General features: G+C 32.5%; 3 protein-coding genes across 4 annotated transcripts; 2 read left to right on the top strand and 1 right to left on the bottom strand.

The window, feature by feature from the left end:
* The first annotated feature begins 1,117 nt into the window (after window positions 1-1,117).
* Window positions 1,118-10,573, top strand: LOC130803041 (arginyl-tRNA--protein transferase 2-like). Of its 2 annotated transcripts, none has more exons than XM_057667193.1 (6): window positions 1,118-1,568; window positions 2,521-2,559; window positions 3,533-3,683; window positions 6,501-7,655; window positions 8,101-8,401; window positions 9,933-10,573. In XM_057667193.1, the coding sequence occupies exons 1-6, from the start codon at window positions 1,445-1,447 to the stop codon at window positions 9,984-9,986; spliced, it is 1,824 nt and encodes a 607-aa protein (XP_057523176.1). In that variant the 5' UTR covers window positions 1,118-1,444; the 3' UTR covers window positions 9,987-10,573. The 2 variants fall into 2 exon arrangements, with proteins under 2 accessions (XP_057523176.1, XP_057523175.1); XM_057667192.1 differs by having other exon boundaries at window positions 1,119-1,568; window positions 9,920-10,573.
* A 739-nt stretch (window positions 10,574-11,312) lies between these two features.
* On the top strand, window positions 11,313-15,675 carry LOC130803043 (uncharacterized). The gene is made up of 3 exons (XM_057667194.1): window positions 11,313-11,859; window positions 12,372-14,556; window positions 15,271-15,675. The coding sequence occupies exons 2-3, from the start codon at window positions 12,375-12,377 to the stop codon at window positions 15,411-15,413; spliced, it is 2,325 nt and encodes a 774-aa protein (XP_057523177.1). The 5' UTR covers window positions 11,313-11,859; window positions 12,372-12,374; the 3' UTR covers window positions 15,414-15,675.
* An 83-nt stretch (window positions 15,676-15,758) lies between these two features.
* Window positions 15,759-23,988, bottom strand: LOC130803044 (cytochrome P450 CYP72A219-like). The gene is made up of 5 exons (XM_057667195.1): window positions 23,593-23,988; window positions 20,401-20,618; window positions 19,124-19,368; window positions 17,147-17,540; window positions 15,759-16,591 (listed from the first exon to the last, which is right to left on the bottom strand). Exons 1-5 carry the CDS (start codon window positions 23,876-23,878, stop codon window positions 16,154-16,156), a joined length of 1,581 nt encoding a protein of 526 aa, XP_057523178.1. The 5' UTR covers window positions 23,879-23,988; the 3' UTR covers window positions 15,759-16,153.
* Window positions 23,989-24,392: the final 404 nt, after the last annotated feature.

Consider the following 24,392-nt stretch of genomic DNA (forward strand, 5'->3'; position numbering starts at 1 on the left):
GTGTCGTGACACATCGTAAGATTTCATGCGTTTATATCAATGCGCCAAATAAGAGCTATAAGTAGCATCATAGTATCTTGCTGTGTAATCTTGTTTGTTTGAAGATAACAAAGGTAACCGATTTTAAATATATCTTCACCTGTGTGTCGTGGCACATCGTAAGATTTCATGCGTTTATATCGATTCGTCAAATAAGAGCTACAAGCAGCATAACGCATGCTATCTTGTTGTGTTTAAAGAAAACCGACAATTGACATCATTATTGTCTTCGCTAATATGGTATATGCGATTGTTTTAAATCAAAGTCTTATCACAATGAACATTAATTAAAGTTGCAATATCACGTCCGCATGACACATAATACACAAAACTCGTACCAACAATAAACCACTAATCTTATTTGTAAGATAACAAATATAACCGTCTACAATACGTCTTCACATGTGTGTAGTAATCTTTTATTTAATACATATCACCATGTGATTTCATAATTCATACGCGTTATCGATGCATAATATGGGAGCTAATAACCACACAACACTATCTTGATGTATTCAAACAAGAGGGGCAATTTACTTCATTTTTGTCTTCAATCCTATGGTATCAACAATTACTTCTACAATAGTGAGTATCAATTAGATTTGCAACATCACATTTGTGTGACACGTAACACGCAACACTCGTTATGACAACAAACCACTAATCATTTTTGTTGAAAGAAAACGAAGAAAATCGCCTTCAAATATATCTTCACATACGTGTAATCTGCTTTTATTTGGTGCGTATGATCGTGTGCTCTCTTGCGTGTTTATAAATGCGTAATATGAGAGTTAAAAACAACACAACACTATCCTGTTGACTTCGTTTATGTTTTCACTCATATACTGTCTACAGCTGGTCAAATCAGACAAATATCGCAATAAGCATCAATAAAAGTTACACCATCACAATAATGTAACATATAACATATAAAACATGTCACACCGTCTAAATGAACATTTAAAAATTTTTAAAATCTTATAAAAAGACTCATTTTAGCTAAACAAAACAATCATAAATCACATTCATGAAATGTTAGAGCACAAACAATATCCATTAAATTAATCAATCACAATTCTATAATGACTTAATTAGTCTTTATCTACTAATCTACTACTCCTAGTCTCCTACTTTCTTTAGCTCACTGTTTTTTCCAACTTTAAGAGCAAAACTCCATTAATTTCTCTGAAAAATTTCAAATTAAGGCAAAGGATTTCCCGATTTCGATTTTTCATGCTCAAAATTTTCCGATTTCGACAAGCTTTTTCGTGATTATTTGAATTATCGATTTATCAATCAAATCAAGTAACAGAAGCGTTTTTGTTCGATTTTGAGCGTTTTGATCGTATATTCTTGAATTTTGATTTGATTTTCGGAGACAAATTGTAATTTTTGAGGCTTTACTATGATAAGTAGCGAAGCTAGTAGCAGCAATGGCGGTGGAGGCGAAAGTGTTGTTGTTGACGTTGGAAGGCGTCGATCAACTTGTGGTTACTGCAAATCCGGCCGTCGTACCAGTATTAGTCACGGTATCTCTCTAGACTCTAGTTTTCTCTTTGGATTTGTTTTTGAATTCAGATGAAATCATTTTCTTTCTTATTTTGGATGTGATTATAGGTTTTTCTGTTTTTAATGGATTACGACTAACGAAATTTTGTGAAAAATTGATATCAATAATTGTTTAATTGTGAATGATATGATGATGGGAGATTTTTTCTTCTTAATTTGGAAAAAATACATCAATAACGATTTATGAAACTCAAGTTCTTTCTTGTTTAATCTTATGTTATGTGTTTGTATCGATGTCCTTGAATTAAATGCTGGAAAGGGAATTTGTGTATTTTTGGTATGTAATAAAATGTTAGTTTCAATTTAAATTTGTAGCTCTGATGTGCTTTTCACTCGCAATTACTACCTCGGTTCTAAATGATGCTTATACTCCCCGGTAGCAAAGGAAGTGTGGTGACAAGGATATGATGTGGAGAGTGAAATGAAACACTAGATCAAAGGCAAGGAAATAATGATAAAAACTTTTTACTTATAGAAGAATGAGCTCAAAGTGTTTACAATTTGAGTAAGATATAGAGGGGAGTACTTTCTAAAAACTTGACACATTTCAATTAATTAATGATCGTTACATTTTACTTTCTGAGGGAGATGTCATGTAAAATCCGTTTATTATTGTGCAAAAGGCAATGTTGTGGTATAATTGTTGTTGAATTTACTATGAATTCAAACACATAGTTGTGGGGATGAAACTATACTGTGGAATGTCTGCATATTGCTTGAAATTGTAGGATTTTATCATATGAAATAGATAATTAGATAACTACTGTTTCTTTTTAAAGAGATGGAGTAGCTTGAAATGGTAAATGCAAACATCTCCTCGTAGGTATAGATCATCTTGCTAGAAATGTTGATGTCTTTTCTATCCATGCCTAGAAAACGACCATAGACTTAATCTATTGTTCGTTTTTGCAGGTATTTGGGCAAACAGTCTTACAGTTTATGACTATGAAGGTTGGTTTCCTTGCGACTATGTCAAAGTTTCAGCAATTCCTTCCGAGAGACATTTATGAGTGTATATGATACTGATTATCTCTGTTTTTCTTATTGTATGATCTAAGGTTATCGAGTAGTATTCAGTTCTCACAAGTTAGTTGATACCTGGCTTTATTGTGATTTTTTAAGACTGATCTTAGCAGAGGCACAACACAAGTACTGATATCAAGGTCTTAATCTAGGAAGGAATAATAGTGATTAGTGACACTTGCACGAATTGATAATAGGTTTTAGGCACAAGTTGGCAAATGGGGGTTAAGTGTGAATAATAACTAGGTTCTTCATCACCTTTGAGACATGTTCAATACTAAAGGTGATTCCCTTTAAGAGTAAGACATGAAAGGTAAAAAAATTATGCAATTCAGCTTTTGCCTTGGACGAATTTCTCCCTCTCTTGCATGTAAAAAAACTAGTTTGGACTCTAGGGAAGTTTTCAGCTGAATTTCTTCTTTTTTCTTGCTCTGTTTTAGCTTTCCAAAGGGTTGAAACTTGAAATTGTAGATTATAGACACTTTTAACTTCTCTTTTGCTCCTTGTGCGTAAGATTCCATGTGCCTTTCGTTAGGCAAATTATTCAACCCAGAAAACTTGTCTTGTCTGGTTTCCTTATTAGCTCCATTTACTAAGGAGTTGAAAGATATGAAAGAGCTTTTTATACCTGTGGAGAATTCACTAATCAATCTTTAGATATCATCACTGAACTTATGAAGTGAAAATTCAAGAACCCAAAGCAATAAATTTTGCTGCAATTTCTGTAATGTTATCCGTGATCCCTTGTATGTGCTGTTCAAATTTTCAACTTGGAGAAATTCCTTTGTCAATTGGCGTAGCCAAATTGTCATGTGAAAGCACAGGGTGTTGCTCTTATTTGCTATTGGTTATTTTTTGTGATTGTGTTGGACACTTTCTAAAGCTTTATGTCTTTTGGCAGAGCTTCTGGACCGCGGTTGGAGAAGATCCGGTTATTTTCTTTACAAACCTGAGTTGGAAATGGCGTGCTGTCCTGCATATACCATAAGATTGAGGGCTCAAGATTTTTCTCCTTCTAAAGAGCAAATTCGGGTTTCCAAACGAATGCAAAGGTATGATGGGAGGATTTCTGATTTTTAATTTGACTACGTGCATAAAGCTTTGGTCAATTTTCTATGCAATAAGACCTTGTTTGTATGATAAATTATTTTTAGTTTTTGGTTTGAGATTTCAATTTGTATGTGTTAGAAGATAAATACATACATGCAACAACAACAACAATGCAACAATGCAAAGCCTTAATTGCGATGTAATTGGTTAATAAGAGATTTTCCGTGATAAAGATCATATTTTATTCGATCTAATCGATTTCATTGATCATCCACATATTTTTCCTTATTCATACATTATGCTCTACAAATCTCAATTCATCATATCATTCTTTATTTCATTTATCCCAGTCATTTTCAACTTGCCATTTTCTCTTATAAGCCCCTCAATGGTCCAACTTTCTTATATTTTTAATCAGTTCTTTTTTAGTTTTATTTGCACATGAGTGCCGGCTGCACCTACGTGAACAATTCTCTCATTTTGTTCTTTAATATACACAACTCCAAGATCCTTTCTTATGTCTTCAATATGCATTCAATTCGTCTTCTATGTCTACTCAATCACCTTGACAACTACCTCCATCTCCTATAATGATCTCTTATGAAAACCCATCATTTTGTCCCATATAGTATTACTAGTTGAATGAAAATTTGTTAGAATATTCCCGTTAGTCTTAGTGGAACACCTCAATCGTATGATTGTTTGTAACTCTTTATTTCAACTAGTGACGTTGAATCCTATGTTTTATGTCATGATCAATATCTCTGTACTTATGAATAACTTATCTAAACTACTTGAAAAATTTACTTGGAGGGAACTTTTTTGTATCCAACTTTACAACACCTCATTTAGAGTGCACTTAGGAGTGACCAAAGTTTTTTGGTGTTCACACTTCACAGTTTTTCGTTCTTTCACTCTCTTGAAACCATGCATTTGGTTTTCTATTTTGGTTTTTATGAAGACCAAACTCTTAATATCAACCTTACTATTCCCTTTTTGATGATTTCTTTTAATTTCCTTGCTTTCCTTAACACTAATATTTTAATTATTTTTAAATATGCTCTGATTTGTGTCAATGAGACATTTCATTTACTGTATCAGTTAGTATAAATTTTTGAATCTCCACATATCTAATTTAACATTAGTTTCAGTTCTAGTTTCATCCATTAATATATTATACAATGCCATCAACATATAACATGCACTATGAAACTTCACGGTACATTCTTGTTATCTTATCTTGGACGATTGTATACACATGTGTGCAAATTCTGACCTCAATTTACATCAATTATGATCAATAAAACATCAATTACTCCTTCATATTTTCTTAGTTTGGTCTGATCTTTCTCATACATATCTTTGACTATAGAAATACTTATGTGGCATACTTTTCTTTTCCATAACCCATTAAAGTCTTTTTCTATATCATGTAGTACTTTATTTGTTGCCACATCACATACTTAGCTTTTATGTCCACCGACATGTAATCTACTTGATATTTGAAAATGCTTGTGCATCTTCTTATGGGCTGTTTTATTACCCTTCCTCATGACTTCATGGGTGTGACTCATCAGCTAAATTCCCTTATAGCTAGAACAATCTTGCATACTCCGTTAATTTTGTTGATAGGTACTATAGTGATTATCTTTCAATTTTTTGGCATTTTGTTTGTCCTCCATATCTTGGTATAGGACTTTAGTTAATCAATTTAATCTTAACTTCAACAATTTCAAGCTTCAATAGGGATACCGTGAAGATGCACTGCTTTCTTTTATTTATTTATACTGAAACCTACTGGTATTACCTGCATCATAATGGCTTAGAAAACTATTTTTAGATCAATTCAAGGAATAATTCATGGTTGAGTTTTGACCCATATTTGGCCCCAACGGTATGATAGTTGTATCATTCTTGTTGTCACATTGCTGTGACCGTTTTCGTAGTCACAAAAAAAAAATCACAATATTATAATTGTCTTTATTGAGATGTCTTCAGTCACCCCTCCCATGTTAAAGTATTTCTTAACCTCTTCATTGTTGACAAGAATTTTCTGTTTATCCTTGACATATTTTACCAGTTGACCCTACCAAGATACTTTCTTTAGTGTTTGTCTCCTTTCGGCCACCCTATAAAGATCATTCTCCCTTTTTATCGATTTCAGTTACCTATATACCTCATCATACACTTTTAACTTTGTCTCACTTGGTGAATGTTTGTCTTGGTTTTGGCTTGTTATGTTTTGCAATGATAACAAAACTAGAAACAGTTTGTTGCTGATGCTTGAATCTTGTTTTTACTTAGAAAGGGGAGAATCACTAGGTGAATGTTTGTCTTGGTTTTGGCTCATTTTGAAGACCGACGATAACAAAACTAGAAACAGTTTGTTTCTGATGCTTGAATCTTGTTTTTACTTAGAAAGGGGAGAATCACTTGGTGAATGTTTGTCTTGGTTTTGGCTCATTTTGAAGACCGACGATAACAAAACTAGAAACAGTTTGTTTCTGATGCTTGAATCTTGTTTTTACTTAGAAAAGGGAGAATCACTGCAGTAAACAGCAACTCCATGCTATTTCTATGTTTCTTTTTAAATTTTGGACAGTGGTAAAAAAAGTGACCAACTACGTGAGTCAAACTTTGACCCAGCCAAACTTCAGTATCTCACTAGGCAGTTACCTATTTGATCCCACTGTCATGACTTGTTTATTGGTAAATGTGCAGCCCAACTACTTCGGTTCTTCGGGTGACGATAACATACTTAACCTTTGTTTCTTTATTCCTTTTCCTCTCTGCTGATTGTTTCTATGATTAATGTATAGGTACCTGGATGGAATGTGGGATGGGAAAAAAGAACCTGCAGACATATCTGGGAACTCACATGGACGCACTTACGATAGTAATTTGTCTGACTCATCACGACTGGAATCAGGAGGAAGCAATGAACAAAAGACCAAGGAAGAAGAGCTAATGGGTTATTTATCCAAACAAATAGATAATGCATTGCAGTCATTTGTTAAAGATAAAAATCTACCATGTGATATTCAATATCCACAAAGTATAGTAAATAAGATTTCACAGACCAAAAAGAGACGGTTAGTTAGGGGATCAGAAGATCTCTTATATACAAGCAATATTTCATTTCAGATAGCGGCTATATTGAGACGAGCAAAGTCAGATGAAAATAATGTCTTGCTGTCAAGGGGGAAGAAAGAAAGCTTAGACGAGCAAAGTTCGATGACAATTATGGATGGGTCTTCATATGATTTGTCTCCCAAATATATTTCAGAAGAGTTGACCAATGTTCTGCAGGATCTTGTAAAAGTTCCTGAAATATCAATACAAGCTTGCAATGGACACTTAAACTTTTACTCTGCAGTAAAGGGGGGCCACTCTGATGAAGAGTTTCATCTAGTTGCAGTCTCTAGAGAATCGTCAGCACAAAAAAGTAAAGAATGTGACGTGATACGTGATAAACTTCAGAGAAAGGAACGGAGGCTTGAGATCCACTTGAACAGGTCTGCTTTTGATCCTGAAGAGTTCTCACTGTTTAAAAAATATCAGATTAACGTGCACAATGATGAACCGGATGAAGTCACAGAGCAGTCATACAGGAGGTTTCTGGTTGATTCTCCGTTCATATATGTTCCTCCATCTGGCAATGAAACTGTTCCTCCTTGTGGGTTTGGCTCTTTCCACCAACAGTATAGGATTGATGGCCGACTCATTGCAGTTGGGGTGATAGATATCCTTCCTAAGTGTCTGTCGAGCGTATATTTATTCTGGGACCCTGATTTTGCCTTTTTATCCCTTGGTAAATACTCCGTACTTCAAGAAATTAGTTGGGTGAAAGAGAACCAATGTCATTACCCTAGTCTGCAATACTATTACCTTGGCTATTACATTCACTCCTGCAGCAAAATGAGATATAAAGCAGCTTATTGGCCTTCAGAACTTTTATGTCCCCTTCGTTACAAGTAAGTTTAACAAGCACAGGGTTTGCACTTTGAAAAATATATGAAATATTGTTGCAGTTGCATGCATATTAAAGTAAATGACTTTTATTCACTGAATCACCAAGGTTTTCGAATCGTAGTACTACCTTCCTTTTGTAATCATTTGATCATATGTTTGGTGCTTCCTTGGTGCCTGCCTGAGACAATTCTTTAGTAGTGTTCAGTATGTGCATAATTTTTTTATATTTTCTTTACATGTTTTGAAGTAATAGTGGATTTAAAGGGAGGAACAAGAGGCCCTTTTTTCTGTTTTGTTTGGGTTGGGGTGATATGCTTAAACATGACGAGCATATCCTGTATGTGGACAATTCGACATTTATTCTGGCACCCTGAGTGTCTATTTTTCTGTTTGGAGATTTTGTGAAAGTCTTGGTTTCCTTTACCTAACAGAATTGATGCTTTTCAGGTGGGTTCCATTTGATATTGCAAAACCGTTGCTTGATAGAGCAAAGTATGCTGTCTTGTCAGATTATATTGACATGCAAAAAGAGAATTCCTCATCCATCCAAGAATCAGGAAAGTTGTTGGATCAACAGAATGACGACCTTGGTGATGGAGACTTGAATGATTTTTGTGTAGGTGGAGATGATTTTAATTCTTCAGACGAAGAAATGTTTCCTGAAATCAATGAACTTGCTGCAGATCCGATCCAGAATGATGTTGGTCGCCTTCAGCTTGATTTGAGGGGAACTCGTGTAAAATACAAGGTATATAAATTATGCTTGTATAGTTTTCAGCAAGGTTATAAAACCTTTGTTGTGTTTGGATATCAAGGGTGGATGAGAAGGTAGGGTAAGGAAAGAGAGGGAACGGGGAAGGAAAGGGACGGAGGGGAGGGGAAAGAGGACCAATGTTTTTCCTTTAAGTCTTTTGAAGTACAGAAGGATTTATATTAGACACACAATGCCGAAGCTTTAATCTCATATGATTGGAGACGGCTACATAAACCAAAAGATTAGTTTTAGTGGTCGTCCACATGAATTCTTCTTCACCATTCATTTTGATTTACTAACATCTCAACTAGTAAATCTAAACTGTTCATATCCTTTTTCATTTCTGCCTTCTGGGTCATCTTTGGTCTTCTGCACTCTTTGAATTTTTTAAGTCCAAATTTCTATCCTCCTTAATGCTTCGCCAATGCCGTGTGACGTGTTGTTGCACAAGCTCAAACCCTAACATTTTAAAACCCTCCTAGTCCCTTCTCTTTAAATCCTCTTATCCAAACGCATTCTTAGAAAACTATAGACTAAGATTATATACTCTAAGGAGGTGTTTGGTATAGAAAAGTAAGGAGTTAGAAACGGATTCGCTTAAGGCAATCCATTAAAGTTTGTTTGGTTTGTATTATTGTTAACAAATTCCGTTATAGTAGAGTAACAATTACCCTTAGATTGTTACTGCACAGTTATGAGGAGAAATAGATTTGTTATTAGTTTCCTTGATTTTGAATCTCCAGTTTCTCTCTTATACAACACAACAAACAACCTTCTAGCATTTAATTCTCCATCCTCCATCATCGAACACAGACTGCAACCATACAACACCTTTTGTTTGCTTGTTCTTGATGTCACTGCCGTTGTTGAAGCCAATCATATCTATCTCTTTGCTACTTTGGCCAATTGAAAATGAAATCCAACTTCTTTCTTCTCTGATTTTGAAGAATTTGATGAGTATGTTGTAAAAAGAGGATGTTAATTCAATTTAGGATAAGGTATGGCAATTGTATTGAATTGACAGAAGCTATTAAAAATTGAAATTCAAATTAATATGTGACAATTGAAATCCATCAACTGAAATTCAAAAGATGAATTCCTGGGACAAAATTGTAAAAGAAGAAATATGTCTTTTACTTCAATTATTGTAGTGGTATGTTGAAGAAATATGTCTTTTACTTCAATTATTGTAGTGGTATGTTGTGGTTGAGTAATGGTGGGAGATTGAGAGGTTGTGTTGTGGGGTGGTTGATGTGAGGGTGCTTAGACTGGTTACCGAAAATAAATTGAGGTGTTTATTCGTGTTTTTTCAATCCTGTTACTGTTCTTCATACCAAAGACTCATTAATGATAACGCTTATCGTTATCCTTGCTCTTCCCTTTACATTATTTTACATTTCTCATACCAAACACCTCCCAAAAGTGGTTGTTTCAATTTTATTTGGACTTTATCTTGAATGTTTAGTTGATGATGCTTATGTTGTTTCCTTTCCTCTTTGTCGTTGACTTAAGGATTTGCAACCAGGTCTTCGTCCAGCTGATCGAATGCCTCTGGAAAAACAATTATCAAGATTCATGACTGTTGTTGGTCCAGAACTCTCGGAAAAAATGGTTTATTCTCTTGGTTAGCTTTATTAATCCTAAAAGCCTGGTATGCTGTGGGAGGTCCTAATTCTATTGATCGTGTGCCATGGTGTCAATACGTGATCCTTGTATAGGATGTTGTGCAAATCATCATTATCAATTCATCGTACCCAGTAGACCCCGCTCATAAAATGTTGTGCAAATGCTGAAACAAATTTGTAAAGTAATTGCCTTTTAAAAGGGGTGCAGCAAACTTTCTGCTACTTTCTTGGAGAGGTCGGCAGTTCAATATTGGAAGCTCATCTGGGGTAGACATCGGTTGGGTGAGTTTTATGGTATATTGTAGTTTTTTTAAGAAAAAAGAATCTGATTTAGTCGACCCTGTGTCATTTGGATTAAGACTTTGGTTTTATTGTTGTCTTATTAGAGATTAAATGTTTTATCTAACACTAAGGATGGTTATAATTCGGCTTTTGATTAATTTTCTTACTGTTGAAGAAAATAATGTGTACCATATACCTAATTTATGGCAAAGCCTTCTGTTTTGATGGCTTGATGCTACCTTCCTTGACGCAGAACAAACACCCTCCTCTCTTTTAACATTCCACCTTATCCAATCTTGTATATCTCCTTTGCTCTTCGTCAAACGTTAATGATTATGGTTGGTGAAAGGTTAAAAAAAACAACTCTAAAATAAAGAAAACTATTTTAATCAATCAAGGCTCGTATAGACTTCGTTTTGGCACTTTTGAATTTTGATGTTTAGTAGCACAAGCGAATAACCTCAAGAGTTATATACAAGCATTAAATATATTTTCTCGTATGATATTATTTTTAAGATTTTTTTTTTCAATTATTTTGCACTCTTCTAGTAGTAGTGGAAAATGTCATTCCATATCAAATTCTTATAACAAGGAGAAGCAGGAAAAACTAAACAATAACAAAGTATTTCCAAGGCTTTATTTTTTTAATTACAAAGTAAGCTAAAGAAAAAAAAGATTATGTGAGAATAGAATTTAAAAGGCTGAGAATTGAGATTTGACTCGGTAAAAGTGATATATGTTTTAATTCAGACAAAATTCTATTGTTTGAGGGTTCATTATTTAATTTCTAGGATTGAGAATGACTATATGACAATCAAAATACTGTAATTTAGTAATATTTTTTTCCTACGTCTTAATATTATCAAACACAGTTCAACACATGAAAAGTTAACATAAATGTAATATTAAGATGATTCCTTCATTTTTGGACTTTTTTAAAAAAATTGGAGTAACATTTTTGAACTTGTTAAAGCTCTACGTTACTTAGTTTAGTTAAACTGAAATAATATTAAATACTATAATGGTACCATTATATATGTAATGGACAAAGCATAAATAAGCAATCATAAAAAAATGAAATTTTAAACTTTTCTACCCGAAAATACGGAAATCATGTATTAACTTAGTAGTTGAATACAATACAATAATACGAGTTTGATTCACCAATACAATAACGAGGATCAATTTTCCATCCCTTTTGATCATAATGGATTATCCTGACTCCGAAATCAAAAAACTAAAAATAGAACACCAAACCCAATATTTATAAAAGAAGCCTCCAAAAAAAAAGAAAAAAAACTGCTGTCATTTGATACCTGTTGCTGTTGGATTCATTAAAATCTCCCTTAATATCCTCCAGGAATGGGAGGATTCTCATATGATCATCATTCATCAGTTGGAATTTTGTAAATATCTTAATTTGATTTTGATTTTCTTCTACTATTCAAAGAAAATGGGGAAAAGCAATAAACTTTATGATGAATTGCTCTTACCCTGAATTGCACCCTACAGAAAACTCAGCCTCTCATACACTTTGATTAACAGGTATATATTCTCCTTATTTATCTTTTTCATCTTATTATGATCATCCTTTTTTTATAAATTTTGTTACATGGTACATACATTTTTCATTAAACCCAGTTTCTTTTTTTTTTTTTTTTTTTTTGTGTGTGTGTGTGTGTGTTTTTTTTGTGGCCCTGAAAAACAAAAACCGTAAATCATTTTTTTGACATTGTTGTAAAATTTTGATTTTTCTGGGCAGAAAATGTAGTGTTAGGAAGTATGAATGCTTTAATGATATTACAAGAAAATGATCAGTTTTTTTTCCCTTTCATAAAAGAGGCCCTAAAAACAAAAACCATAATGCATTTTTTAATATTGTTGTAAATTTTTGATTTTTCGGGGCATAAAATGGATGTTTAGGAAGTATGAATGCTTTAATGATATTACAAGAAAATGACCATTTTTTTTTTTGTTATTTAATAAAAGAGGCTCTAAAAACAAAAACCCTAATGCATTTTTTAATATTATTTGTAAAATTTTGATTTTCTGGGTAGAAAATGGAGCAATTCAGGCAAATAGGAGGAGTTTTAGGAAGCATGAATGCCTTAATGATATTACAAGAACGAGATCAGCTAAATAAGAGACAGTGCAGTTTATTGTTTGACATGTTTAAATTAGCATTTGATGTATTATCAGAAGAGATAAAACAGAACCTTAGATTAGAAGAAAAGTACATGAAATGGAAGGTTCTAGAACAACCCTTAAAAGAGCTTTATAGAGTATATAAAGAAGCAGAATTGTATTTGAAACAATGTATGGATTCAAAGGATTGGTGGGTAAAAGTGTTATACTTTCATAACAATCAAGATTGTGTTGAATTTCACATCCATAACTTGCTTTGTTACTTTGCAATCGTCGTAGAATCGATCGAAACAGCTGGGGAAATATCCGGGCTTGACTTAGATGACATGAAGAAGAAGAGAATGATATTGGGTAGTAAGTATGATATGAAATGGGATGACCCAAAACTTTTCATGTGGAAATATGGGAAGCAATACCTAATTTCGGAGGAAATTTCGAGTAGGATGTGTAGGGCTCAAAAAGAAGATAAGTGGGTATTGCTGGAAATGATGGAGGAGAAGAAGTTATCGAGTATTTGTAGGTCGAACAAAGAAGCACAACGGTTGAGTGAAATGTTTACGAGGATGATTAATGAGGAAGATTGGTTATGTGATGCTTCGGTTTTGAGAGGATGGAAGGATTATCAAGTGAGAAGGCGGTTAGGCGGAGGAAAAGAGTATAAGGAGATGCAATGGTTAGGGGAGAGTTTAGTTTTGAGAAAGTTAAATGGGGAGTGTTCATTATTGAATAAAGAGATTTGTTCATTGGTGTATCTATCACACCCTAATATAGTCCAATATCTTTGTGGATTCCATGATGAGGAAAAGAACGAGTATTTGGTTGTAATGGAGCAGATGAGTAAAGATCTTAGGAGCTATATAAAAGAGGTTTGTGGGTTAAAAAGACGACGGTTACCCTTTGCTTTCCCGGGTGCTGTTGATATGATGTTGCAAATTGCAAGAGGGATGGAGTTCCTACACTCAAAGAAGATTTATCATGGAGATTTGAATACTGCAAACGTTTTTATCAAACCGAGAAATCCAGCTTCTGATCAAGCTTACTTCCAAGCTAAAGTATCGGGTTTTGGGTTGAATGATGTTAAAACTGTTTCGTCTAGAAGCACTTCACCTAACCGCAATGATATAGTCCCTTTCATTTGGCATGCCCCTGAAGTTTTGACTGAGCAAGAAATGAAGTATTCCGAGAAAGCTGATGTTTATAGCTTTGGGATGCTTTGTTTTGAGCTTTTAACTGGGAAGCTCCCCTTTCAAGATGGTCATCTTCAGGGAGATCAAATGAGTAGAAATATTAAGGCAGGCGAACGCCCTTTATTCCCCTTTGCTTTACCTAAGTATCTTGCTACTCTCATAAAAAAATGCTGGCAAACTCACCCTATACACAGACCTACTTTTTCGTCCATTTGTAGGATACTTCGCTATGTCAAGAGGTTGATTTTGATCAACCCTCATCTTGCACAACCCGAAATTCCATCTATCCTTCAACTTGATCTTTGTGATTTAGAATCCGGGTTTTTGAATAAATTCCCATCACACCCCTCTTCTGTTTCACAGATTCCGTTTCAGTTGTTCTCCTACAGATTAGCCGAGAAACAGAAGAAGCTTTATGGTCGAGACAAGGATTGGGAGACACATAGTGAGGTGCTTATTTCATCTCCTATGGCTGACATGCTTAATGTATTAGACGGCTCATTTTCACCCGTTCATGGCACTAAGTCGGTTTGCCTAGACATTACCGATCAGAAGAGACACTCGGTTTTCAGGAGGGTTAGTGGAAAGGCGAAGGATGATCAGTTTTTGCAAGCACAGGACACATTGTCTGTGTCTTCTGAAATTTCGGAGAAAAAAGTTCCGATTCTAAGGAAATCAAACAGTGTAGCGGAAGGGAACTCGTCTTCACTAAGGAACCAAGCAAAATCGGTCTGCATAGAGATTCCTGAACAAAAAACGTCGTCTTTGAAGAAATGCAACACTCTTCCTTTTATGAAAAGACTCGATGAATCGAGATCACCGAGTAGTGATGTCCCTGCAAAGAAAGTGTTAGATAAGAAGGTTCCACCTCTGAGGAAATCGAACAGCAGCAGGACGAGTCGAGATTCAGGTCAGCACCCTATAACATTGGCTGCAATCTGCATAGCTTGTGTTCTGTGTCTATAGTCGCGGGGGAATCTGGGCTCGGGCTTGACCTGGGTCATTACATGATTTTAAATCCTATTAATCTTGCTTTTAACATTTAAAAACATTGGAAAATGACTGTTGAATTGGTTCTGTACACATGTACAGATGACTGTTCGACCCACCCTATACTAGAATTCTGGATTTGCCCTTATATAGTGCAATAAAATTTCGTTTTGGAGGGAAAAAAAAGAAACCTGTAGTCTTTTAGAGCTTGCTTTTGTCGCTTTATTTCGGGAAATTTTTAGAAGCAATATATTCGGACAAGAAACTCCCTCTATCTTTACAAGTTTGGCCCATCGATCAACAAAATGTGAGACTTTTTAGTCAATATAGGGAAAGGGGATAAATTCGTACAAGTTTAGATCCATTTAACAATTGTCAGAGTCTTAATTCTAAAAGATTAGCGGGATTCAGGTGAGTAGAACGCACGAACGTAGAACCCATCTTTAGCAAAACTCCCTAGTGAATCATTTTTAATTGTGAATAGTCATGCTATAAGTATAACCACTTCTTTGTAGGCATTTCTTGCGGGGCACATCCATGTTTTCTCTATATTTGTACTTTCTACATAAACAAGCAAATAGTATGATCCAAGTTTTACATAAGACAGCCACACTAAACCATGTACATTCTGCAGGAAAACCGAAAGAGAGACCGTCATTTTTCGTTCCAAGGGGTTCAACGATTACAGCAGAGAAGCAGCTACAACCATCGGTGCCTCAGAAATCGAGTAGAACGAAACACAAACATACCGGTCTTTCTCCTGATAACTCGAGTTAGTTAATCTGCAAGAAAAGTTACTTTCGAATTCTCAAAAACTTCGTTTGATGTTGGTAATTGCCGCTCTTCCTGGTTGCGAGTTTTAGGTTCACAAAAATCGTTTGATGCGAGTTTTAGGCTTTGTTAGCAACACATTTTGTGCAAGAATGGTGTTAGATTTGTAGTCTTTTGCTCTCAACAGGAGGAATGAATTTTGTATGCTGTTAGATTATAGCAATCATTGTATTCTTTGCACTTGAGATAATCAAAAATTGTTTGTAAATTTTCTTTTTATATGTTTCAATCAGTGTAACATAATGCGCCAGCTTAATTCGCCTTTTGCATTCACGATTTGTTCAAATTTGCCCAAGAAAAGCCCAAAACTGATCATAATTCGCTTTTTTCAATTCGCGATTTGCGAGGAGATTAATGAATCATGTGACACTAGTTTCAATTGTGATTTTTATGGAGTAACAGTAGAAAACGAACTTGTTTGTTTTCTAATATATAATTGATGTAACTCACGACTTAATACATATTCCTATGATTGAAATAGCATGCTAAAGGTTGTTTATTTGCTATTTCACATAGATGCTAAAAATGTCAAGAAAGACAACACTCAAAATATGAAAACTAGAAAGAAAAGCATTGCGAAATCATTTCCAATGCCATGCTAACCTCCATCATCACAAAATTCGATCCAACTAAATTAGTTAACATATTCCGCATCGACCTCAATTAGGGCAACATATTTTTGATCTTTAGATATTGTTTATACGGTGTAAAATTAACTTGGCACCAAATTGAGGGCGAAGAGTACCCTGACCAATTGTAGGAGCATGAGCGTAGGACGGTGACAACTCCAATGAAAAATGGGGCAAAATCAAAGCTAATGCCATTTTAGCCTCAAGTAATGCAAAATTAGAGCCAATACATATACGTGGACCCCATCCAAATGCAAAGAAACACATATTTCCTCCCGTGGCTTTCAAAAGTCCTTGTGAAAATCTATTTGGATTAAACTCCTTTGCATCTTTACCCCATAATTTTTCACTGTGGTGAATGAAAATAGTAGGAAGTTTAACTTGCACACCGGCTGGTAAATCCATATTTCCAACCTTCATGTCATGAGAAACTTTTCGACCTAAGGTAACTACCGGTGGATATAACCTTAGAACCTCTTGAAGTATCATGTTTACCTATAAAATTTAAACAAAATACGTGTTATCTCGTTGAAAATTTACGTAGTATTATCAACAATAATAATAATATCAGAGTCTTAATACGTCATATCATCAAGAATAATAAACTTAATTTAGTGAAACAATAACAATAGAAAAGAAAGTAGTGGAGAATCACAAAAATTAAGTTACAACATATAAATTATAAACCTATAAATATTCTTATTTTTTCCGGTGAATCGCCAAATATTCATGACTTCTTAATTGTCTTTAATAATAAAAACTACTCCCTTCCCTTTTACGGCACCAATTCCCATTTTTTCAGCATTCATAAATCACAATCACATGGGTGTAGGTAGAAAAAAAAGGGGAAATTAATTTTTTAAGGCAGTGAAAATCAAATCCTTAACACACAGGTGAAAGGAAAAACTTTCAGCTATACTAGGCCAACACATGATTATCTTGCTTGATCAGTCTCAATGTATATTTTTTAATATAAATTTTTTATATTATTCAAATATATACAATTTAAAATCGTAAGAATTGAATTAGTGTATTAGATAGTGAGCATACCTTCTTCAGTTGGTTTAAGCCAACATCATTAGGGATAGTATCCCCAAATGTAGCTAGGATCTCTTCTCTTGCTTGGTGTTGCCAATCTTGGTGCTTACTTAACAAAATAAGTGTCCATGTCAACAAAGAAGAAGTGGTTTCTTGTCCAGCTATGTAAAACATTTTGCATTCTTCAATTATCTCTTTCATACCCAATTTAACATGTTCTTTGCTATTTCCATCTTTTAGATGATTATCTTCTATGCTTGATGTCAATAGTAAATCCAACAAGTCATCCTTCCCATCTTCTCCATTTTTTATAGCATTTTGCCTTCTTTGGATCATAGCTTTAAGTAATGATTCCATTTCTTTGATTATTTTTGCCTCCCTTCTATTGGTGTTGGTTGGAAGGAACCTAAACATATAGCATTGCGTGCACATATTATGATGGGCAATATCAAGTTAATACGCCTTATGAAAAAAACAATATTATAGGGTGAATGTAGTCAATTAGGTTAGATTTTTTAACCAGTGTCGAATGATTCGCTAATCGCGAATCGAAAAAGTGAATTATGGTCTATTTTGAATTATTCTTGAGCAAACTTGAGCAAATCACAAATTCAAAAAGCAAATTAGCTAGTAAATTATATTTCACTGATATTAACAAAATCTAAGTCAAGATAATCCAATTAAAAAATATATTCTTCTTACTGCAATCCACCATTTAGGCACATACTTTGAGGAAGAGCTTATATATGTCAAAAATTAAACTAAATCAAAATAACATAACATCTTTTTCTAATTAATGATTCATAGTGTACATAATATATAAGTGCTTCAATTATAAACTTAAACTTTTGATTTAGTTAGTGGTGTTTTAATAAGTTATAAGGCAACGTGATAAAATATCACAGTTTTAATTTAAATCTCATCCACCTTTCATTTCTAATAGAATATTTAATGTCAGACATAAAGAATTTCGTATTACATCCTCACTTAGCTTCCACCCATTTAAAAAGTGGGTTGCAGTAAGTATAAAGTATAATATAAAAGTAATTTATAACATGTTATGGGGCTTAAACTGTTATGGGTCCAGTCCAATTGAAGTAAAATGTTTTTTGTTTTGGTCCACTTAGTTGGTCCATTTTTTATTACATTTTACTAGCTCGGATTAAGTCTAATTTAGAGACTTAAGTTGTGACTTTCTCTAGAAGTTTTAGAGGGGTTATCTTGTGGTAAACATGTGACCAAGATAGATAGTGTAGTTTTTAAGAACAACACACACAAAATAGAGAGAAAAGTAAGGTTTTCATTTTCGGAGTTTTTAGGGCAAGCTTCAGTAATCTGTCCTTTGACGGAAATTGCACCGTTAGATCATCCTCAAATTTTGGCATCTTGTTTCTGACATCAAGAGCTTCATTTTGAACGGTTGGATCGTTGTTTTGAGCTCTAGTTTGATCACAGTTGTCTCTGGACAGAGGTGTTGTTTTTGGGTGTTTTCTACTTCTCTTACTCTCTAATTCCAATCTCTTATTGTTTATTGTTGTTGGTGGCTGTAGATTGTTGTGAACTACATTGGGTTTATTTTACCCTTAATTTTTATCATCAATAAGAGAATATTAAGGGTGAACTACTCAAGAGGTCCCGTGGTTTTTATCCTTCACATCGAAGGGGTTTTCCACGTATAATTTGTGTGTGTTGCTTGCATCTTATTCCGCTTATTATTGATGCTTTGTGACTGAAATATTGCTGTTCATATTTCATATTCTTGTTGTGTAATATTTTGAATTGATTGGTTTGAATATTTAAAGGATTGTCTGAGTTGGTGATTTAATGAGTATCGTAGTGACCTCTCCCGTTTCGTACAAATACAACTATGTTTGTTTATTCTTTAATCTCTTTTTTGAATCCTGCGTAACGAAGATGAGTGAAGTAAAAAGAAACGGAGAAAAATCTGAAAAATTAAAGAAAATAATAAAAAAATAATAATAAAAAAACCTGGATCCAGGAATATAGACAGATTGCAAAGCTTGTACAGTAATAGAAGTATGTTCTCTTAGAAGTTCAAAAACCCTTTGGCCTTCTTGAAAACTACTTCCAAATGCTGCTCGAGAAATTGCATCTGCTGACATATTATGTAGATATGACCACATTTCTACCTCTCCACTCCCTGTTTTTGATACAATTTTCTCCCATTCTTTTATCATTTCTTTACAACTTGCATTAAAAGCTGGTATCATATGCTGCAACAATCACAAAATACAAATTAAAGCTTGGGCTTTTGAGACCATTGCTGTTGATAGTGATATGTTTTTCTGGTATTAAAAAAGAGACATAAATGTTAGAGTATATAACATATTCTTCAGCCTCGACCATTAACTTAAGTTTTTGGTTGAATTGGTTCCTTGACATGGCATCAGAAATCAACGTGAAAAAGTATTAGAGTATATAACATATCCTGGAGCCTCAACTAAGAGCTTAAGCTGATGGTTGAGGCTACAGGATATGTTATATACTCTAACAGCTTTTGGTTAAGGCTCTAAGATATGTTATATCTTCTAATAAAGAGGTCACGTGTTTGAATCTCTATCACCCCTTATTTGTAGTGGAATATTCAGCATCAGGTATGAGGAGGACGTGTTTAAATCTCTAGATCAAAGAAATCTCGTGTAAAGGGGCGTGTTAGAGTATATAAACTATCATGAGACTTTATCTATTAGCTTAAGCTTTTAGTTGAGTTGGTTCCTTGACAATAATAATAAGATTGATCATAGATTCATAGGAGTGTTAATGTATTTCTCTAGCAGAAATTGAATTATTGAAACATGATCATGTAATGAATAATGATGCATGCATACACTTTTTGCTCCTTTATATTTGCTATATTAATCTTATTTGGAGTACTAGATTTGTTACTTTTTCTTTACGGGACATAAATCTATAGAGTCTTATCTATTGTCATTCAAACAATAGTCTTTGGGCACAACACGCTGACTTATATAAGTCGTGTTGTCCACCATATATAACATAAATTTTTATATTTTTTACGTTTTTTCCTAAATTATATAAAATGACGGATTTAGGGGTTGTATATATATATTTGAGCGAACGTGCTATGCAATGTGAATCTAAAAAAAAGTGACCATGAAACACAACAACAGCGACAGTTGGCAGATCGTGTCGTGCTGGACAACAAACGAGACGTGCCCAAATTAAATAACCACGTACATAAGCAAAAAATAATTAGCTTAATAAATAAAATTAAGGGTAAGAACCTTTAATTTCTCCATATGGAAGGCAGGATTAAGAAGTTTTCTTTCTTTCGCCCATTTGCTCCCTTCCAACCTTACTAGCCCGTTGGTGAGCCTCTTTATGAGTGGAGTTGGCACTATTTTCTTAAAATCATAAATTTTCATTAATATTTCTCTTATTTCTTCTGGGTTTGTTATCATTAATGATGGGATTGGACCATCCCATACAAATGATTTTTCACCTGCATTTGCAAATCATATATTTCATATTATTAATTTGTCTTAATCAATTATTACCTTTAATTTATAGTGTGAGTGTGTGACTAAGTTTTTGTTAGACAATTTTAGCTTATTAGATACAAATAGATAATTAAGTGGTTAAATCATCTGACGCTAGAAATCAGTTGGTTTAAACAGCTTGTTATAAATTAGCCGACTTATAACAAAATGTTTCTTATACCAGAGTGTTCAAAATCAGTTAGTTAAATCAGTTAATCAAACCAATCCGCCACAATTCTATTAGCATCCACTTTGGTTAGTTATTAGCTATTAGTTATTAATATATAAGAGTAGTTATTAATTATATGATCTTATCGTAATTGATAAACTTGTCGTACTATTTTTATATAGTTATATATATATATATATATATATATATATATATATATATATATATATATATATATATATATATATATATATATATATATATATATATATATATATGATATTATATTCTTTATCAACTTTGATGACTTGAAGTACTAGTATTTACAAAATATCCTACCAACTTGTGAGTCAATTTCTAAGACGGTATTAAAATTTGATTTTGCAACTATAGAAATAGAACGTGGTAATATTAATGATAAGTCGACAATATTAATGCTTGTTTTATTTTGAAAATGACTATTTTAATATTAATAATTATATTAACTAGTTTTTTTCTTGGACTTTGCTTGTCATGAAACTCTATATTCTATTAAAATTCAAAATTTTCTCTTAAAAACTCTTGCATAAATTTAACAATTTCATGTTATAATCCCATCTCAATGAAACAAAGGAACACAAAAACAACATTATTTATTTAAAATTAATTCAATATATGAATAACAAAGTTTTTAAAGTAACATCATCAAATCTCGACATAAAAAATTAAAGAAAATAATAAAATAATTAATTTAAAAAATTTATAGTTTAATTTTCATTTATTATTAGCAACATAAAGAGTTAATTTGCTCACTCCTATAATAATTCTGGCTAATTCGAATAAAAAAATATTTTATTTCCACTCCACTCATTTTGGTGGTGGATCAAGATGACACAAGTATATCATTTGACTTAATCAATTACTTGTTTAACATTCAATAATTGTTGGACCATAGTGTTTTTCTATCTTTCTTTTTCTAATTATTTTTAAGAAGCATAATACATTGTACCTAAAAGTCAATGCTAGTAGAGTTTAATTTTTTATTTAAGAATTGCTCCTATTAATTTGCCTTTTTTATTTGACAATTTTGTCACACATAAACAAAATAATTTTTTATTTGAAATATCATTTCATTTGGCTAGCCAATTAAAAAAAATTCTATTTAACAATAAGTTCTTTTAAAAACAACAAAAGTTATACATACACAATCTAAAAATAAAATAAAATATTTACTAATTCTTAAATGAGACGGTCTCTTAAAATGGTCAGTTACGATCTTAAAGTAACCAATTAAAGATTGACTAATTACATGGGCCCGTCCCATGGTGATCGAAACGGTCTCACACAAGATAAGCTGTAAAATATTAAATATAAATAATACTATAAATTAACGATCAATTAAGTATATGATAAATTTTGTATTTGTACTAAATAAGAAATAATTTTTAAATCTATGTAAAACCTTTCACAAATGAATAAAACCCTTTAAAAAATTTAAATCCCAAAATCAACTATATAGTAATATTTTCAGATAAGGTATCTAATAGTCATTAAATACTTACTACAGATAATTAATGTAAGGATATACTTCTACTGTACGTGGTAGTCAGCATTTATTTTTTCTTAATTTTATGGGGATCTATTTATAGTTAGCTAGTAGTCCATCTGTCCATATTACAACAATAAACAATGCTTTATTTTATTATGAGACCTCAATAATAATAATAATAATAATAATAATAATAATAATAATAATAATTATTATTATTATTATTATTATTATTATTATTATTATTATTGTTATTATTATTATCTCCATCTTTTAATAACTATATTTATAAAAAACTCACACATAAAAGAAAAAGTGCAGCTATAAAAAAAATTAGAGATAGTAATATAATATCAATAATATGCTAGATCATGACCAATTTTATACATACCACAAAGACTTCTTACACACGTAACTACCAAATTTAGATGGTAAATAATTTAAAGAGTTCAATTTAGGAGTACAAAGGTTTGCATGTACCTATAAAATCAAGATATTGAAATTTATATATTTTTAAATATATTTTATATTTTGGTTTCCTTGTTGAAAAATAAATATATTATATGTATAAATGTATAATTTTTTTAAAAAAATTAATTGTTTTTCCAATTAATTTTCACAAATTTAAATTAGCTAATGTAAATACTCATTTAAAATTGGGAATTCTTTTTTTAGCTTCAAACAATTCATGTTTAAAACCTTTTGCAAAGTAACTATAAATACTCAAAGATGTCTCTACTTAGACTTATGTTTTAGACTTAAAAAAAATCACTTGATCGAATAGATAAAATTCAATCTCAAAACCTATTAGTCAGATATTAGATCAAAACATACTGCCATATCTCTTTGAGTTTGCTACAATATCCAAATTAAAATGAAAGTTTTTAGATGAATTGTAACAGTTTCAAAGAGGCGGAAAGAGTATATTGTAATCAACTAAGCTATCCTCATCATTTATCACTCTAAATTGAAGATGGTAAGTGTTAGAGTATATACATATTTGGGGTCTTAACAATAAGCTTAAACTTTTGGTTAAATTGGTTTTTTAACATGCTATCAGAAGTTAGTGTGACAAGAGGTCACAGTTTCGAATCTCAACCACCCTTTAATTTAAAGGGAGATTTTTAGCGCACTATATTAAGAAATCAATTCAACCAAAAACTTAAACTTATGACAATATATATATTCTAACACTAAGAAATTAAATTGCACACATGATAAGTTAAAAAGTAAAACATACCATAATTTTTCATAATTTGATAATGAAATGGGAAGACCCTAGGGATATAATCATTAGAAAAGTGATCCATGGGTTTAGATGTAGTTTCTTTCACCATGGTAGCTATTTCTTTAGTATCACCATACAAAACCCTATAAGAATTTCCTTGAAACGCTTGTTTTCTTATGCATTTTTCAAGCTTTTTTGGCTTCAACCATACCCAATTTAAAACCTTCCATAACCAAGGTACTATAAAAATACATACCAAGGAAATTACCAAAATACACAAATTATTAATAAACTCCATTAATGGGTAATATTATACTTTTGTGGGTGTTTAATTAATGGTGAGGGTATTGAGAAAGGTTTAAATAGTATATTATTAATAAATAATAATATGTTGTTTGAAAATGAACAAAGGATGAAGAATTTTTATTAGAATTTATAAGTCTTAAGGTTTGACTTTTGAGGCCAATAACATGCATGGTCCATGATATTGATGTTATTACTATAGAAGTGTATTAAAAGAACAACTCATCTTATATGAAGGGAAGGGTCCCCTAAATTAAGAATTGGTCATACAGATAGAGTCATGATCATGACACCAAGTACAAGTTTTATAATTATATGTTATTATATAATATAAATAATAAAGAAATCATAGAGAACCGCTAAATATATCTATATATTATTTATTATTTTGAAAATTAGCGACGTTTGCAACAATTTTTCTTATGCCTAACAAAGATGTATATACCCTCACTAGTCACTAGGTATATAATATTACATCCTCTTATTTCTAATCTAATGTTTCATTTGAT

Source organism: Amaranthus tricolor, chromosome 16 (assembly GCF_026212465.1).
Source record: "Amaranthus tricolor cultivar Red isolate AtriRed21 chromosome 16, ASM2621246v1, whole genome shotgun sequence".
Taxonomy (NCBI): domain Eukaryota; kingdom Viridiplantae; phylum Streptophyta; class Magnoliopsida; order Caryophyllales; family Amaranthaceae; genus Amaranthus; species Amaranthus tricolor.

Excerpts from the sequence above, each read along its gene's own strand:
- LOC130803041 (XM_057667192.1), top strand. The coding sequence starts at position 1,445 with ATGATAAGTAGCGAAGCTAGTAGCAGCAATGGCGGTGGAGGCGAAAGT. Across the intron at positions 3,684-6,500 it reads GTTTCCAAACGAATGCAAAG|GTACCTGGATGGAATGTGGG; the intron begins GTATGATGGGAG and ends ATTAATGTATAG. Across the intron at positions 8,402-9,919 it reads GAACTCGTGTAAAATACAAG|GATTTGCAACCAGGTCTTCG; the intron begins GTATATAAATTA and ends CGTTGACTTAAG.
- LOC130803043 (XM_057667194.1), top strand. The coding sequence starts at position 12,375 with ATGGAGCAATTCAGGCAAATAGGAGGAGTTTTAGGAAGCATGAATGCC. Across the intron at positions 14,557-15,270 it reads CAGGACGAGTCGAGATTCAG|GAAAACCGAAAGAGAGACCG; the intron begins GTCAGCACCCTA and ends TACATTCTGCAG.
- LOC130803044 (XM_057667195.1), bottom strand. The coding sequence starts at position 23,878 with ATGGAGTTTATTAATAATTTGTGTATTTTGGTAATTTCCTTGGTATGT. Across the intron at positions 20,619-23,592 it reads TCAAATTATGAAAAATTATG|GTGAAAAATCATTTGTATGG; the intron begins GTATGTTTTACT and ends TTGCAAATGCAG. Across the intron at positions 16,592-17,146 it reads GCTTAAACCAACTGAAGAAG|GTAAACATGATACTTCAAGA; the intron begins GTATGCTCACTA and ends TAAATTTTATAG.